A 19,288-nucleotide genomic window follows, 5' to 3' on the forward strand; every position below is an offset into this window, starting at 1 on the left:
AGTGGAGAAACACACACACACGCAGAACCTCCCTCTCTCCTCTCTCTCTGTCCCTCTTCTTCATTCTCTCCCTCCGGGAGACTCCCTGGGATGAGGGCTGGGGTGGTGCCTGGCCAGAATCTGCTTGTCTTTTGGGGGACTTCAGAGGCTGAGGGCTTGTGAGTGGCCCTGACTCTATGAAGGGGTCCTTCTGGAAACGGAAAATGACCGAATTAGTGCAGGCCAGGATCAAGAGGAGGGGGATTTAGAAAGGAAAGGTGAGGAAGAGGGGCAGGACAACTCTTTCCCACACCTCATCTTATGTCCCACAGATGACACTGGGAGGCATGGGAGGCCAGGACAACTTTATTGTGCCACAGTGGCTCCGTTGGCAACAGGACTGGGGGAGGGCTCGTCCCTCCCCCCTGCAATCTTCCGGGCTGGAAGGGGACCGTAGTGTTTGGCCCATACCCCGACTCCCACCCCAGGCTGGGACGTCCCCTCCCCGGCTCCTCCGCGTCCTCCTCTCCCCAGAGAGTCGGCGGAGAGGACGGGATCGGGCCCCGGGGTTGGCGGGGTGGAGGGGTGTACAACAGCAGCTTCATCCCCTTCTTCCGCCCGCTGGGCGGGCACCACATTCCCTCCATCCGTCCACGCCCCGGGCAGCGGCCTGAGAGAAAAAGAGAGCGTGGGAAAGGACGGAGCTGTGAGTCCTGTGAACCCCGCCATTTTCAGCGCTCCAAAGTTCCTCTCTTCAGCACCCCCTTAATAACCCCCGTTTCCCCCACCACGGTTGCCCGAGTCTTTCCCCGCTCACCTGCTCAGCTTGGCCCTGAGTTTGTCAATCGTCACTGGCTGTCATGCCCCTTACCGGCCCCGTCTGACGCATCTGAAATCAGTTTGGGTGGGAGGAAAAAATGGAGAAAAACGAAGTTCACAGCTCCTTCGCCCCTCAGAGAAAGCACTGATACAACTCCTTCCACGCTGCTGCCCATTTCCCTCCCAGGTTTTCTCCCCATCCAGATTTTCCTCCCCTTCCGCTCTGTCCCTGATTTCCAAAGAGTGACTTTCTTTAGAAGGTTCCTAGGCGGTTTGATAAAGAAATCAGTACACAGTACAGTGCTCTGCACCTAGTAAGCACTCAACAAACACCACTGATTGATTGATTTCCCACACTTATAGAGGACGTGGGTTCTAATCCCGGCACTGCCGCTCACCTGCTGGGTGACCTTGGGCAAGCCACCTAACTTCTCTGTGCCTCAGTTACCTCATCTGTAAAGTTGGAATTAAGACCCTGATTTCCAAAGAGTGACTTTCTTTAGGGGGTTCCTAGGCGGTTTGATAAAGAAATCAGTACACGGTACAGTGCTCTGCACCTAGTAAGCCCTCAACAAACACCACTGATTGACTGATTTGATTTCCCACACTTATAGAGGACGTGGGTTCTAATCCCGGCACTGCCGCTCGCCTGCTGGGTGACCTTGGGCAAGCCACCTAACTTCTCTGTGCCTCAGTTACCTCATCTGTAAAGTCGGAATTAAGACCCTGATTTCCAAAGAGTGACTTTCTTTAGGGGGTTCCTAGGCGGTTTGATAAAGAAATCAGTACACGGTACAGTGCTCTGCACCTAGTAAGCACTCTACAAACACCACTGATTGACTGATTGATTTCCCACACTTATAGAGGACGTGGGTTCTAATCCCGGCACTGCCGCTCATCTGCTGGGTGACCTTGGGCAAGCCACCTAACTTCTCTGTGCCTCAGTTACCTCATCTGTAAAGTCGGAATTAAGACCCTGATTTCCAAAGAGTGACTTTCTTTAGACGGTTCCTAGGCGGTTTGATAAAGAAATCAGTACACAGTACAGAGCTCTGCACCTAGTAAGCGCTCAACAAACACCACTGATTGACTGATTGATTTCCCACACTTAGAGGATGTGGGTTCTAATCCCGGCACTGCCGCTCGTCTGCTGGGTGACCTTGGGCAAGCCACCTAACTTCTCTGTGCCTCAGTTACCTCATCTGTAAAGTCGGAATTAAGACTGTGAGCCCCACGTGGGACAACTTGATTCCCTTGTCTCTCCCCCAGTGCTTAGAACAGTGCTTGGCACAACGTAAGTGCTTAACAAATACCATTATTATTATTATTAGTGGTTGAAGATAGAGAAAATGGTGATCACAAGTTCCCCCACTTCACTGAGAACAGCACTAGAGGAAATTGTCTGTAAGGTCTTTTTGGATAGGGATCAGCTACCTACTCTATTTTACTATCATCATCATCATCAATCGTATTTATTGAGCGCTTACTATGTGCAGAGCACTGTACTAAGTGCTTGGGAAGTACAAATTGGCAACATATAGAGACAGTCCCTACCCAACAGTGGGCTCACAGTCTCAAAGGGGGACACAGAGAACAAAACCAAACATACTAACAAAATAAAATAAATTAGAATAGATATGTACAAGTAAAATAAATAAATAAATAAATAGAGTAATAAATCTGTACAAACATATATACATATATACGGGTGCTGTGGGGAAGGGAAGGAGGTAAGATGGGGGGGATGGAGAGGGGGACGAGGGGGAGAGGAAGGAAGGGGCTCAGTCTGGGAAGCGCTCTCCCAAGCGCTTAGTACAAAGCTCTGCACACAGCACCGGCTCGAGAAACACTACGGAGCAAACTGACCAAAAAAGCGTGAAATGGGAAGAGGCGAACGAAGGGAAAACCATCCAAATTCCACGCGTAGGACGATGACGGATCACAACCGGGAAAGGTATCTCAGACTCATTAACAGCTGTCATTCACTCCATCGAATTTATTGAGCGCTTGTTGTTCGCAGAGCAATCAATCAATCAATCAATCTTATTTATTGAGCGCTTACTATGTGCAGGGCACTGTACTAAGCGCTTGGGAAGTACAATTTGGCAACATATACAGACAGTCCCTACCCAACATTGGGCTCACAGTCTAAAAGGGGGAGACAGAGAACAAAACCAAACATACTAACAAAATAAAATAAATTAGAATAGATATGTACAAGTAAAATAAATAAATAGAGTAATAAATATGTACAAACATATATACAGGTGCTGTGGGGAAGGGAAGGAGGTAAGATGGGGGGGATGGAGAGGGGGACGAAGGGGAGAGGAAGGAAGGGGCTCAGTCTGGGAAGAGCACTGTACTAAGCGCTTGGGAGAGCACGATCTAACAATAAACGCATTCCCTACCCACAACCGTTTTACGGTCCATTTGTGGTGGGGGGGCACATTAATGTAAATAAATTACAGATAAGGACAAGAGGGCTGTGGAGCTGGGCTGTGGTGGGGGGATGAATTAAGGGAGCAAGTCAGGGTGACACAGAAGGGAGAGGGAGAAGAGGAAAGGAAGGCTTAGTCATTTTTACATCATCAGTTCACTGTGCAGCAGAAGCCAAAAAAGGCCAACCAAAAGCTGGGCAACGGCAGGAAGGCGACAGAAAACAAAAGCCCCGATTTCGCCGCTCAATAAAACCCACCCCTGGACCACGGGCAAGCAGTGACGCATTTTAGACTGGACATCAAAATTGGTAGAAAATGTACAGAAAAGGGCAACCAACTTCATTCATTCATTCATTCAATCAATCGTATTTATTGAGCGCTTACTGTGTGCAGAGCACTGGACTGAGCGCTTGGGAAGGACAAGTTGGCAACATAGAGAGAAGCAGTGGAAAGAGCCCGGGTTTTGGAGTCAGAGGTCAAGGGTTCAAATCCCGGCTCCGCCACTTGTCCGCTGGGTGACTTTGGGCGAATCACTTCACTTCTCTGGGCCTCAGTTCCCTCATCTGGAAAATGGGGATGAAGACTGTGAGCCCCACATGGGACAACCTGATCACCTTGTATCCTCCCCAGTGCTTAAGCGCTTAATAAATGTCATTATTATTATTATTATTATTAAATAGAGACGGTCCCTACCCAACAACAGGCTCACAGTCTAGAAGGGGGAGACAGACAACAAAACAAAACATATTAAGAAAATAAAATAAATAGAATATGTACAAATAAAATAGAGTAATGAATACGTACAAACGTATATACATATATACAGGTGCTGTGGGGAGGGGAAGGAGGTAAGGCGGGGGGGAAGGTTATCCCTGGCCCCTAGTTTGGACGCCACAAAACACACTTCAGTCAATTAATGGTATTTATGTAGCATTTTTGCTGTATGGAACACCGTCCTAACACTTGGAAGAGTACAACAGAGTTGGCAGTAACAGTATCTGCCCGCAGTGAGCTTACAGTCTGTTGTGCACAGATCACTGTACTGAGCACTCGGACGAGTACAACAGAGTTGGTAGACACCATCCCTGCCCTCAAGAAGCTTAGAGCCTGCACTGAGCGAAGAACACTGCACTGAGCACTTTCATTCATTCAATCGTATTTATTGAGCGCTTACCGTGTGCAGGGCACTGGACTAAGCGCTTGGGAAGTACAAGTCGGCAACATAAAGAGACGGTCCCTACCGGATAGCGGGCTCACAGTCTAGAAGAATAATAATAATGATGGCATTTATTAAGTGCTTACTACGTGCAAAGCACTGTTCTAAGCGCTGGGGAGGTTACAAGGTGATCGGGTTGTCCCACGGGGGGCTCACAGTCTTCATCCCCATTTTACAGATGAGGTCACTGAGGCCCAGAGAAGTGACTTGCCCAAAGTCACACAGCTGCGGAGCCGGAATTTGAAAGAGCCCGGGCTCTTTCCACACTGAGCCACGCAGATACCACCGTCATTGTTATTATGATGCCCAGATAATAATAATAATAATTTTGGTATTTGTTAAGAGCTTACTTTGTGCCAAACACTGTTCTAAGCGCTGGGGAGGTTACAAGGTGATCAGGTTGTCCCACGGGAGGCTCAGTCTTCATCCCCATTTTACAGATGAGGTCACTGAGGCCCAGAGAAGTGACTTGCCCAAAGTCACACAGCTGCGGAACCGGGATTTGAACCCATGACCTCTGACTCCAGAGCCCGGGCTCTTTCCACACTGAGCCACGCAGATACCACCGTCATTGTTATTATGATGCCCAGATAATAATAATAATAATTTTGGTATTTGTTAAGCGCTTACTTTGTGCCAAACACTGTTCTTAGCGCTGGGGAGGTTACAAGGTGATCAGGTTGTCCCACGGGAGGCTCAGTCTTCACCCCCATTTTACAGATGAGGTCACTGAGGCCCAGAGAAGTGACTTGCCCAAAGTCACACAGCTGCAGAGCCAGGATTTGAACCCATGACCTCTGACTCCAGAGCCTGGGCTCTTTCCACTGAGCCATGCAGATCCCATTGTAATTGTTATTATGACGCCCGGCTAATAATAATAATAATTTTGGTATTTGTTAAGCGCTTACTATGTGCCAAGCACTGTTCTAAGCGCTGGGGAGGTTACAAGGTGATCAGGTTGTCCCACGGGAGGCTCAGTCTTCATCCCCATTTTACAGATGAGGTCACTGAGGCCCAGAGAAGTGACCTGCCCAAAGTCACTTGGGATTTGAACCCATGACCTCTGACTCCAGAGCCCGGGCTCTTTCCACTGAGCCATGCAGCACTTGGGAGAGGAGGACAAAATGGGAGAGGGACAAACAAAACTTGTGCTTCCCAAGCGCTTAGTACAGTGCTCTGCACACAGTAAGCGCTCAATAAATACGATTGAAAAACCAAGATGACCGGGCGGATGAAGAGGGGTCTGGATAAATATGACCCATTGACTGGCTGGATGAGGAGGGACTGACTGCGGGGCATGGTTGAAGTCTGTCTCAGGAAAGGTGTGAATAAGGCACAGATCAATCAATCAATCAATCAATCGTATTTATTGAGCGCTTACTGTGTGCAGAGCACTGTACTAAGCGCTTGGGAAGTACAAGATGGCAACATAATAAATAAATAAACAGATGGAATTGTTGTGTATCAAATCCCACAATGGGGAACAGCGGTTCGACACGAAAGCTTAGGGTTGAGAGGAAACACTTCACACAGAACAACTGTTCTCTGCGGAATGTAGAGTCACGTGTACGGAATTTACCACTGCGGGAAGCTTTGTCAATCAATCAATCAATCAATCAATCGTATTTATTGAGCGCTTATTGTGTGCACAGCACTGGACTAAGCGCTTGGGAAGTACAAGTTGGCAACATATAGAGACAGTCGCTACCCAACAGTGGGCTCACAGTCTAAAAGGGGGAGACGGAGAACAAAACCAAACATACTAACAAAATAAAATAAATAGAATAGATAGGTACAAGTAAAATAAACAGAGTAATATATATGTACAAACGTATATACATATATACAGGTGCTGCGGGGAAGGGAAGGAGGTAAGACGGGGGGGATGGAGAGGGGGACGAGGGGGAAAGGAAGGAAGGGGCTCAGTCTGGGAAGGCCTCCTGGAGGAGGTGAGCTCTCAGTAGGGCCTTTGTGGGCTCTATATGTTGCAAATTTGTACTGCCCAAGCGCTTAGTCCAGTGCTCTGCACACAGGAAGCGCTCAATAAATACGACTGAATGACTGAATGGGCCCCAAATATCAGCAGGTTCAAGAGACTGTGAGCTCGCTCGCTGTGGGCAGGGTGATTTAGGGGGAAGAGCCCGGGCTTGGGAGTCGGAGGTCGTGGGTTCTAATCCCGGCTCTGCCACTTGTCAGCTGTGGGACTTTGGGCAAGTCGCTTCACTTCTCTGGGCCTCAGTGACCTCATCAGTAAAATGGGGATTTAGACTCTGAGCCTCACCTGATTATCTTGTTTCTACCCCAGCACTTAGAATGGTGCTTGGCACATAGTTAGCGCTTAACAAATACCATCATTATTATTACTACGTACTGTTTATTGTTGTACCATCCTTTCCCAAGCACTTAGTATAGTGCTCTGCACACAGTAAGCACTTAATAAATAGGATCGAATGGATGAAAGAAAGAGGGCCATCATTCTCTCCACCTTTAAAGCACTATGAGAAGCAGTGTGGCTCAGTGGAAAGAGCCCGGGCTTTGGAGTCAGAGGTCATGGGTTCAGATCCCGGCTCCGCCCAGCGTCAGCTGTGCGACTTTGGGCAAGTCACTTCACTTCTCTGGGCCTCAGCTCCCTCATCTGCAAAATGGGGATGAAGACTGTGAGCCCCCCATGGGACAACCTGATCACCTTGTAAACTCCCCAGCGCTTAGAACAGTGCTTTGCACATAGTAAGCGCTTAATAAATGCCATTATTATTATTATTATTATTATTATTATTATTTGGAGTCAGAGGTCATGGGTTCAGATCCCGGCTCCGCCCAGCGTCAGCTGTGCGACTTTGGGCAAGTCACTTCACTTCTCTGGGCCTCAGTTCCCTCATCTGCAAAATGGGGATGAAGACGGTGAGTCCCACCCAATCGCGCTTAGAACAGTGCTTTGCACATAGTAAGCGCTTAACAAATACCATCATTATTATTAAGCTAACATCTCCTCCAAGAGCCCTTCCCTAATTAAGCGCTCTTTTGCCCGGCTCGCTCTCCCTTCTGCGTTCTCTATGCGCTTTATCTGCGACTTTTGGACATTTGATATTCGCCCTAACCCCACAACGCTTATGTCCATATCTTTAAATTATACATTAGAAATTACTTTATTCATATTAATGCCCACCTCCCCATCCAGACCGTAAGCTTACGACGGGCAGGGAACCTACCGGCTGATTCTGCTGTACTGTGCTCTCCCAAACACTTGGTAAGTGCTCTGCACATATAAGCGCTTAGTATAGTGCTAAGTGCTTACTACAGTGCTCTGCACATAGTAAGCGCTCAATAAATACGATTGATGATAACAAGCGTGTAGATAGACGGGCTTTGGGTAAATCGATGGCCCGTAAGGTTTACTAGAGGGAGTTCAGGATGGACGATGCTTAAACCTACCCCTACAAGTCAATACGGTGTCTAAGAGGCCCCCCCGCACAATTTATTTATTTATTTTACTTGTACATATCTATTCTATTTATTTTATTTTGTTAATATGCTTTGTTTTGTTCTGTCTCCCCCTTCTAGACTGTGAGCCCACTGTTGGGTAGGGACCGTCTCTAGATGTTGCCAACTTGGACTTCCCAAGCGCTTAGTACAGTGCTCTGCACACAGTAAGTGCTCAATAAATACGATTGATTGATTGGTATTTGTTAGCGCCTGCCCTGTGCTAAGCACTGTACCAAGCGCTGGGGTAGATACAAGATAATTAGATCAGTCAGTCGTATTTATTGAGCACGCACTGTGTGCACAGCAATCAATCAATCGTATTTATTAAGAGCTTACTGTGTGCACAGCACTGTACTAAGCACTTGGGAAGTACAAGTTGGCAACATATAGAGACAGTCCCTACCCAACAGTGGGCTCACAGTCTAGAAGCATCATCATCATCATCATCAATCGTATTTATTGAGCGCTTACTATGTGCAGAGCAGTGTACTAAGCACTTGGGAAGTACAAATTGGCAACATACAGAGACAGTCCCTACCCAACAGTGGGCTCACAGTCTAAAAGGGGGAGACAGAGAACAAAACCAAACATACTAACAAAATAAAATACATAGGATAGATATGTACAAGTAAAATAAATAAATAAATAGAGTAATAAATATGTACAAACATACATACATGTGCTGTGGGGAAGGGAAGGAGGTAAGATGGGGGATGGAGAGGGGGACGAGGGGGAGAGGAAGGAATGGGCTCAGTCTGGGAAGGCCTCCTGGAGGAGGTGAGCTCTCAGTAGGGCCTTGAAGCACTTTGCTAAGGGCTTGGGAGACTACAACGCAACAATATAACAATCACGTTCCCTGCCCACGACGAGCTTACAGTCTGGGGTGGGGGCGGGGAACGTTAATATAAAGAGAAGCAGCGTGGCTCAGTGGAAAAGAGCCCGGGCTTTGGAGTCAGAGGTCATGGGTTCAAATCCCGGCTCTGCCAATTGTCAGCTGGGTGACTTTGGGCAAGCCACTTAACTTCTCTGGGCCTCAGTTCCCTCGTCTGGAAAATGGGGATTAAGACTGTGAGCCCCCCGTGGGACCACCTGATCACCCTGTAACCTCCTCGGCGCTTAGAACAGTGCTTTGCACATAGTAAGCGCTTAATAAGTGCCATCCTTATTATTATTATGAATTACGTTACATAAATAAATTACAGCCAAGTACAGGTCGCGCGTCCCCACCCCAGCTACTCGACGCCCCCGTCCGAGGCCAAACCCTGGGCCGGCTGACCCTGTCGCAGCCTGTACATTCTTACGCAAACTTATGAGTTCATTCTCCCTGAAAATTTCCCAGCTCGGGAGAATCCCCCCGTCTGCGCGTGGGTGGGGTGAGGAACAATCTCGCTCGGAGGCAGGGAGTGGGGTGGAATTACCCTCCAACGGGCCATGGGGGATCTTCTTGGTCTCCCCCCTCCGTCCCCTCGGGACCCAACTGTTACCTGATCCAGCTCGCGCTGGGTCTCCTCCTCCAGCCTCCGGATCTCCTCCATGGACAGGTCCACCCACCGGTCGAGCCAGCAGAACAGCTGCCGGTGGAAGTTGGTGAAGAGGCGCTTCTCTTGCTGCGGGAGAGGGGAAGGGGGGGCCACAGGAGGGGAAAAGTGGGGCTCGAGCCCCACTTCCCAACACCTCCAGCGCACATCCCTCCTGGAGCTGTCTCCCCCTTTTAGACTGTGAGCCCACTGTCGGGTAGGCACTGTCTCTAGATGTTGCCAATTTGTACTTCCCAAGCGCTTAGTACAGCGCTCTGCACACAGTAAGCCCTCAATAAATACGATTGATGATGATGATGGAGCAGAAGAATTGAGCCAAGAGGTGCTGTCTTCCTTGCTAATTCTGTCGTGGCGCTTAATATGGGGTTCTGCACGTCGGCGGCGCTCAGTAGATAGCACTGATTGTTCACCCCTCCCGCCCCCACCAGCCGGACGAGAAGCATCAGGACCCATTCCTGTCATGTCAGAACCGAGAGGCCCCTCTCCTGGGCATCCCCCCCCGCCCACCTTATGGATGAAGCTCTCCACTCGTCCCTGTAGACCCCACCACCGGAATTTGACCGTCACCAGCTTGTAGGCGCACATGTGCGGGGGACGGCTTGCCAGTTCCCTCTGGGCAGAGAAAGGGGAATTAGACTCTGGAGAGAATCGGCCCCGGGGGCCATTCCTTCCTCCACCCCGCCCGGGGGGCCGCCCCGGGGAGAATCCTGAGCAGGAGCCTTAGGGGGGTCAACTCACCTGCCAGTCGGGCCCTAAGGGGCCGCGTCCGGTCTTGACCGATTTGAAGAGAGCGGGGTCCTCTTCCGGCTTGTAGTCCTGGGAGGGAGAGGGGGAGCTGTGAGAGAGAGGCTGCGGGCCCGAATCCAGCCGTTTCCCGCTAGGCTGTAGACTGTGCGCTCGCTACGGGCAGGGAGCCTGATCACAAATTTTGCTGTATTTCACTCTCCCCAGAGCTTCGCTCGGTGCTCTACTCACAGTAAGCGCTCAATAAAGCGCTCCTTCCCTTCCCCACAGCACCTGTATATATGTATACAGGTATACGTTCCCCTTCCTTCCTTTCCCCCTCGTCCCCCCTCCATCCCCCCATCTTACCTCCTTCCCTTCCCCACAGCACCTGTATATATGTATATATGTTTGTACATATTTATTACTCTACTTATTTATTTATTTATTTTACTTGTACCTATCTATCCTATTTATTTTATTTTGTTAGTATGTTTGGTTTTGTTCTCTGTCTCCCCCTTTTAGACTGTGAGCCCACTGCTGGGTAGGGACTGTCTCTAGATGTTGCCGACTTGTACTTCCCAAGCGCTTAGTACAGTGCTCTGCACATAGTAAGCACTCAATACGATTGATGATGATGATGATGATGTATGTACGTATTTATTACTCTATTTATTTTACTTGTACATATTTATTCTACTTATTTTATTTTGTTAATAGGTTTTGTTCTGTTCTCTGTCTCCCCCTTCTAGACTGTGAGCCCACTGTTGGGTAGGGACTGTCTCTATATGTTGCCAACTTGTACCTCCCCAGCACTTAGTACAGTGCTCTGCACACAGTAAGCGCTCAATAAATACGATTGAATGAATGAATACCATTGGTAGACTTGGACCTATTGGATCCCACGCCTTCCTGAAACCTAAAGACCCAAGGCCTAGGAATCTTGTCCTCCCAATAGTCCACACACCTCATCAGAGACCTGGGTCCGGTCAGCGATGTCAATATGAACCACTTCCACCTCCTTCCAGGTCTCCGCATCCAGATGGTGAACCTGGGCAGGGGAAGGAGCCGGGAACTAGAGAAAAGTTCCCCTTTGTCCTAGGAGAACAGAGCACTGGGGAGTGAGAGTGTAATTCTGGAAGCCGGGAAGCAGGGCATCTGATTTCTGGAGGGAGACCGAAGTCTCCTTCCAGGAGGGGCTTAGGGGCTACGGTCGGGTGGCAGAACCCTTCGGATGGGGCAAGTGGCCTCGATTTGAGGAGATCACACTCACATTGTCCTGAGTCCCCATATCTGGATGATGCCAGGTTTCAATCTTGATGAAGAAATCATCCTTCATGTACTCATTCTGGGGGCCGAACAGAGCAAGAGATTATAGGATCTGGCTAGCTGATTCCCTCTGAACCCGGCTCACTTCATCCAGCTTCTTTCCCGGGGAATCTTACCGTGATGACTGAGGCGGACGGCAGCGGCCGGTAAGAGAGTGGGATAAGATTGGGCAGTTGGGAAAAGAATGAGAAACGGGTTACAGCTCTAGGAAGTAAGTGTTTCTGCTCTCCAGTCCCCCCATTTCCAGACCAAATCTGCCTCCGGAACCCCCAGAGATGGTGATTCCTATCTCCCCGGAAGCCACCCTCCTGTCAAGTACCCCACCATCCCCCGATCCCCAGAACGCCGGCCCCTCTCACCGGTCCGACAGTACGGATACGCATTCCAGGCTTTTTCATGAAAAACCAAGGAACCCTCGGGAGCGAATAGCCGCACAAAGCCAGGGACTTTACTGGAGGAGAAGAAAACGGGAATTAGGTGTAAGAGGCTTCTGTCGTCCTTCCTCTCCCATAAGAGATCCCTCAATTTCTCCTTAAGTCCACCAAGTCCCTTTCCCTCTCCTGCACTCCTTGCTCCTCACCGTGCTTCGATCCCATCTCGTCGCTGACCTCTCGCCCACATCCCGCCTCTGGTCTGAAACACCCTCCCTCCTCAAACCCGACATACAATTCTTCTCCCCGGCTTCAAAGACTTATTAAAGGCCCATCTCCTCCAAGAGGCCTTCCCTGACTAAGTCCTCCTTTTCCACTTCTCCCTCTCCCTTCTGCATCGCCCTGACTTGTTCCCTTCATTCATCCCCTCTCCCAGGCCCATAACATACTTACCCGTAATTTGTGTATTTATACTAATGTCTGCCTCCCCCTATACACTGTAAGCTCGCTGCAGGCAGGAGATGTATCTGCTGCTGTATCACATTCTCCCAAACGCTTAGCGCTGTGCACACGGACGGCGCTCAATAAATACCGAGTGACCGACCGGCTCGCCCCTCACCTCTGCAGGTGGTAAATCTTGTGGGTGAACTGGCCCCGTTCCCCGGGACCTCCCTCGTAGGGCTGATTGATCAGAACCTCGATCCCCTCTCCACCTCCGGTGTTGTCCTTGCTGGTCTGAGCCACGGAGTACAGCTGCCCCACTTGATACTGGAGAAGGGACGGAGAAGAGGGTGAGAATCAATCGTATTTATTGAGCGCTTACTGTGTGCAGAGCACTGGACTAAGCGCTTGGGAAGTACAAGTTGGCAACATATAGAGACAGTCCCTCCCTAACAGTGGGCTCACAGTCTAAAAAGGGGGAGACAGAGAACAAAACCAAACATACTAACAAAATAAAATAAATAGAATAGATATGTACAAGTAAAATAAATAGAGTAATAAATATGTACAAACATATATACATATATACAGGTGCTGTGGGGAAGGGAAGGAGGTAAGATGGGGGGGATGGAGAGGGGGACGAGGGGGAGAGGAAGGAAGGGGCTCAGAGGTTCAAGGAGAACCAACTTGACACCCATCTCCATGTTTTGTTTTGTCGTCCCCCTTCTAGGCTGCGAGCCCGTTGTTGGGTAGGGACCGTCTCTAGAAGTTGCCGACTTGCACTTCATTCAGTCGTATTTATTGAGCGCTTACTGTGTGCAGAGCACTGCACTAAAGCGCTTGGGAAGTACAAGTCGGCAACATATAGAGACGGTCCCTACCCAACAGCGGGCTCACAGCCTCGCTTAGTCCAGTGCTCTGCACACAGTAAGCGCTCAATAAATACGATTGAATGAATGAAAGACGAGGAGATAACTAGCTCCCTTCCTTCAAAGCCCTATTGAGAGCTCCCCTCCTCCAGGAGGCCTTCCCACACTAAGCCCCCCTTTTCCTCTCCTCCTCCCCATCCCCCCGCCCTACCTCCTTCCCCTCCCCACAGCACTTGTATACATCTGCACAGATTTATCACTCTATTTATTTTACTTGTACATATTTACTACTCTATTAATGATGTGCGTACAGCTGTAATTCTATGTATTCTGAAAGAATGAAAGGTGGGAGAATTCATTCATTCAATTGTATTTATTGAGCGCTTACATATTTACTATGTAAATACTAAGTAGTATTTACTACTACTACTTACATATTTACTATTTACTACATATTTACTACTATTTACTACTAATACTATGATATTCAATATCATCTATTAATGATGTGCATACAGCTGTAATTCTATTTATTCTGAAAGAATGGAAGGTGGGAGAATTCATTCATTCAATTGTATTTATTGAGCGCTTACATATTTACTACTATGTAAATACTAAGTAGTATTTACTACTACTACTTACATATTTACTACTATTTACTACATATTTACTACTATTTACTACTAATACTATGATATTCAATATCATCTATTAATGATGTGCATACAGCTGTAATTCTATTTATTCTGAAAGAATGGAAGGTGGGAGAATTCATTCATTCAATTGTATTTATTGAGCGCTTACATATTTACTACTATGTAAATACTAAGTAGTATTTACTACTACTACTTACATATTTACTACTATTTACTACATATTTACTACTATTTACTACTAATACTATGATATTCAATATCATCTATTAATGATGTGCATACAGCTGTAATTCTATTTATTCTGAAAGAATGGAAGGTGGGAGAATTCATTCATTCAATCAATCGTATTTATTGAGCACTTACTGTGTGCAGAGCACTGTACTAAGCGCTTGGGAAGTCCAAGTCGGCAACATATAGAGACGGGCCCTACCCACCAGCGGGCTCACAGTCTAGAAGGGGGAGACAGAGAACAAAACGTATTAACAAAATAAAATAAATAGAATAAATGTGTACAAATAAAATAAAGTAATAAATCCGTACAAACATATATACATATATACAGGTGCTGTGGGGAGGGGAAGGAGGTAAGGCGGGGGGGATGGGGAGGGGGCTGAGTGGGGGAAGGCCTCCTGGAGGAGGTGAGCTCTCAGTAAGGCTTTGAAGGGAGGAAGAGAGCGAGCTTGGCGGATGGGCGGAGGGAGGGCATTCCGGGCCAGGGGGAGGACGGGGGCCGGGGGTCGACGGCGGGACGGGCGAGAACGAGGGACGGTGAGGAGATTGGCGGCCGAGGAGCGGAGGGTGCGGGCTGGGCTGGAGAAGGACACAAGGGAGGTGAGGGAGGAGGGGGCCAGGGGATGGATGGACAGCCTTGAAGCCCAGGGTGAGGAGTTTCTGCCTGATGAGAAGAGAGCGAGGGTCCCCAGTTGGGGACCAGGGCCCGGCGCGGGGGAGTGATGGGGGTCCAGAAGCAGGGGGGTCTCACCTCCTCCACGGAGCAGGGCAACAGCACTCGACTGCGGACCGGGGATGGGGAGGAAAGAGGGAGAAAGCGTGAAGGAGCCGGATCCCCCTCGACCCCATCCCTCTGAGCTACCCCCGGGCCCTCCCGGCTCCTCCCACTGGCTCCCCCTTCTCTGGGCCTCAGTTCCCTCCTCTGGAAAATGGGGGTGAAGACTGTGAGCCCCATGTGGGACAACCTGATCGCCTTGGATCCCCCCCAGTGCTTAGACAGTGCTTTGCACATAGTAAGTGCTTAATAGAATGCCATCATTATTATTACTATTTACTTCTCTGCGCCTCAGTTCCCTCCTCTGGAAAATGGGGATGAAGACTGTGAGCCCCATGTGGGACAACCTGATCGCCTTGGATCCCCCCAAAGCGCTTAGTCCAGTGCTCTGCACACAGTAAGCGCTCAATACGATTGAATGAATGAATGAACAAACTGATCGCCTTGTATCCCCCCCAGTGCTCAGAACAGTGCTTGGCACATAGTAAGCGCTTAATAAAATGCCATCATTATTATTATTATTATTATTTACTTCTCTGGGCCTCAGTTCCCTCCTCCGGAAAATGGGGATGAAGACTGTGAGCCCCATGTGGGACAACCTGATCGCCTTGGATCCCCCCAAAGCGCTTAGTCCAGTGCTCTGCACACAGTAAGCGCTCAATAAATACGATTGAATGAATGAATGAATGAATAAATGAACAAACTGATCGGCTTGTATCCCCCCCAGCACTTAGAACAGTGCTTGGCACATAGTAAGTGCTTAATAAAATGCCATCATCATTATTATTATTTACTTCTCTGGGCCTCAGTTCCCTGCTCTGGAAAATGGGGATGAAGACTGCGAGCCCCATGTGGGACAACCTGATCGCCCTGTATCTACCCCCAGCGCTTAGAACAGCGCTTGGCACATAGTAAGCGCTTAATAAAATGCCATCATCATTATTATTATTTATTTCTCTGGGCCTCAGTTCCCTCCTCTGGAAAATGGGGATGAAGACTGTGAGCCCCATGTGGGACAAACTGATCACCCTGTATCTACCCCCAGCGCTAACAACAGTGCTTGGCACATAGTAAGCGCTTAATAAAATGCCATCATCATTATTATTATTTACTTCTCTGGGCCTCAGTTCCCTCCTCTGGAAAATGGGGATGAAGACTGTGAGCCCCATGTGGGACACACTGATCGCTCTGTATCTACCCCCAGTGCTTAGAACAGTGCTTGGCACATAGTAAGCGCTTAATAAAATGCCATCATCATTATTATTATTTACTTCTCTGGGCCTCAGTTCCCTCCTCTGGAAAATGGGGATCAAGACTGCGAGCCCCATGTGGGACAACCTGATCGCCCTGTATCTACCCCCAGCGCTTAGAACAGTGCTTGGCACATAGTAAGCGCTTAATAAAATGCCATCATCATTATTATTATTTACTTCTCTGGGCCTCAGTTCCCTCCTCTGGAAAATGGGGATGAAGACTGTGAGCCCCATGTGGGACAACCTGATCACCCTGTATCTACCCCCAGTGCTTAGAACAGTGCTTGGCACATAGTAAGCGCTTAATAAAATGCCATCATCATTATTATTATTTACTTCTCTGCACCTCAGTTCCCTCCTCTGGAAAATGGGGATGAAGACTGTGAGCCCTATATGGGACAACCTGATCGCCTTGGATTCCCCCCAGTGCTTAGAACAGTGCTTGGCACATGGTAAGTGCTTAATAAAATGCCATCATTATTATTATGATTTACTTCTCTGGGCCTCAGTTTCCTCCTCTGGAAAATGGGGGTGAAGACTGTCCCATGTAGGACAGCCTGATGGCCTTGGATCCCCCCCCCCCCCCAGCGCTTAGAATAGTGCTTGGCACAAAGTAAGCGCTTAATAAAATGCCATCATCATTAGGATTATTTAACCCTCTGGGCCTCAGTTCCCTCCTCTGGAAAATGGGGATGAAGACTGTCCCATGTGGGACAGCCTGATGGCCTTGGATCCCCCCCAGGGCTTAGAACAGTGCTTGGCATATAGTAAGCGCTGAATAAAATGCCATCCTTATTATTATGATTTACTTCTCTGGGCCTCAGTTCCCTCCTCTGGAAAATGGGGATGAAGACCGTGTGCCCCATGTGGGACAACTGATCACCTTGGATCCCCCCGCAGCGCTTAGAACAGTGCTTTGCACATAGTAAGTGCTTAATAAAATGCCATCATTATTATTATGATTTACTTCTCTGGGCCTCAGTTCCCGCCTCTGGAAAATGGGGATGAAGACTGTCCCATGTGGGACAGCCTGATGGCCTTGGATTCCCCCCAGCGCTTAGAACAGTGCTTGGCACGTAGTAAGGGCTTAATAAAATGCCATCATCATTATGATTATTTAATCCTCTGGGCCTCAGTTCCCTCCTCTGTAAAATGGGGATGAAGACTGTGAGCCCCATGTGGGACAACTGATCACCTTGTATCCCCCTCAGTGCTTAGAACAGTGCTTGGCACATAGTAAATGCTTAAAAAAATGCCATCATCATTATTATGATTTACTTCTCTGGGCCTCAGTTCCCTCCTCTGGAAAATGGGGATGAAGACTGTCCCATGTGGGACAGCCTGATGGCCTTGGATTCACCCGCCCCCCCCCCCAGCGCTTAGAACAGTGCTTGGCACATAGTAAGCGCTTAATAAAATGCCATCATCATTATTATGATTTACTTCTCTGTGCCTCAGTTCCCTCCTCTGGAAAATGGGGATGAAGCCTGTCCCATGTGGGACAGCCTGATGGCCTTGGATCGATCACCCCCCCAGCGCTTAGAACAGTGCTTGGCACCTAGTAAGCGCTCAATAAAATGCCATCCTTATTATTATGATTTACTTCTCTGGGCCTCAGTTCCCTCCTCTGGAAAATGGGGATGAAGCCTGTCCCATGTGGGACAGCCTGATGGCCTTGGATCCCCCCGCAGCGCTTAGAACAGTGCTTGGCACCTAGGAAGCGTTTAATAAAATGCCATCATCATTATCATGATTTACTTCTCTGGGCCTCAGTTCCCTCCTCTGGAAAATGGGGATGAAGACTGTCCCATGTGGGACAGCCTGATGGCCTTGGATCCCCCCCCCCCCTCCCCCGCAGCGCTTAGAACAGTGCTTGGCACCTAGGAAGCGCTTAGCAAATCCCCCAATCATCATCATCATCCTTCTCATCATCCTCATCCCCCTCATCCTGATCCTCCCCCATTCCCTCTTCCCATTCTCCCCAAGCCCGATGGCTTTCCCGGTCGCCCCCCACTCACAATTCCTTAATCAGGACCATGTCGTCCCAGGCTCCTCCTTAGGGGTACCCACCCCTCCCTCCCTCCCTCCTTCTCCCTCCTCCCTCCCTCCCCCAGCCTCTACGTCCCCTGCTGCCCCCCACCCCCCCCTCCCGGAACCGGAAGTAGGGTCTCCACCTCCCCTGGTACCCCCCACCCCCCCTCCCGGAACCGGAAGTAGGGTCTCCACCTCCCCTGCTGCCCCCCACCCTTCTCCAGGAACCGGAAGTAGGGTCTCCACCTCCCCTGCGGCCCCCCACCCCCTCTCTAGGAACCGGAAGTAGGGTCTCCACCTCCCCTGCTGGCCCCCCCCACCCCTCTCTAGGAACCGGAAGTAGGGTCTCCACCACCCCTGCTGCCCCCCCCCACACCGCTCCCGGAACCGGAAGTAGTGTCTCCACCTCCCCTGCTGCCCCCCCCACCCTCTCTAGGAACCGGAAGTAGGGCCTCCAACTCCCCTGCTGCCCCCCCACCCTTCTCCCGGAACCGGAAGTAGGGTTTCTACCTCCCCTGCTGCCCCCCCACCCCTCTCCAGGAACCGGAAGTAATAATAATAATAATAATAATGGCATTTCTTAATCGCTTACTATGTGCGAAGCACTGTTCTAAGCGCTGGGGAGGATACAAGGTGGTCAGGTTGTCCCACGTGGGGCTCCCAGCCTTAATCCCCCATGTTACAGATGAGGAAACTGAGGCCCAGAGAAGTGAAGTGACTGGCCCAAAGTCACACAGCTGACAATGGGCGGAGCCAGGATTTGAACCCATGACCTCTGACTCCAAAGCCCGGGCTCTTTCCACTGAGCCACGCTGCTTCCACCTCCCCTGCTGCCCCCCCCACCCCCTCTCTAGGAACCGGAAGTAGGGTCTCCCCCTCCCCTGCTGCCCCCCCCGCACCCCGCCCCCTCTCCCGGAACCGGAAGTAGGGTCCCCCCCCCCCCGCCATCCACAACCCTACAGACAATCCCACTTCCGCCCGGAGATGGGCAGAGGCGGTGACGTCATCGGGGGCGTGACGTCACGCGGCTGCCGCGCGCCGGAAGCGGTGGCCCACGCGTGGGGGCGGGGCGAGAATCAGAGTAACAGTAACGAAAATCACAATAAGGACCAGCACATAGTCATCACCATCGCGAT

General features: G+C 49.7%; 1 protein-coding gene across 1 annotated transcript; it reads right to left on the minus strand.

The window, feature by feature from the left end:
• Positions 1–327: 327 nt before the first annotated feature.
• On the minus strand, positions 328–18,197 carry LOC119941998 (phosphatidylinositol transfer protein alpha isoform-like). Its single transcript, XM_038762630.1, has 12 exons — positions 18,140–18,197; positions 14,845–14,875; positions 12,516–12,664; positions 11,885–11,976; positions 11,642–11,649; positions 11,470–11,544; positions 11,164–11,247; positions 10,212–10,289; positions 9,981–10,085; positions 9,420–9,542; positions 797–868; positions 328–649 (listed from the first exon to the last, which is right to left on the minus strand). The coding sequence occupies exons 1-11, from the start codon at positions 18,157–18,159 to the stop codon at positions 821–823; spliced, it is 813 nt and encodes a 270-aa protein (XP_038618558.1). The 5' UTR covers positions 18,160–18,197; the 3' UTR covers positions 328–649; positions 797–820.
• Between the last annotated feature and the right edge of the window lie 1,091 nt (positions 18,198–19,288).

The sequence above is a fragment of the Tachyglossus aculeatus genome, chromosome 21 (genome assembly GCF_015852505.1).
Source record: "Tachyglossus aculeatus isolate mTacAcu1 chromosome 21, mTacAcu1.pri, whole genome shotgun sequence".
Lineage (NCBI taxonomy): Eukaryota > Metazoa > Chordata > Mammalia > Monotremata > Tachyglossidae > Tachyglossus > Tachyglossus aculeatus.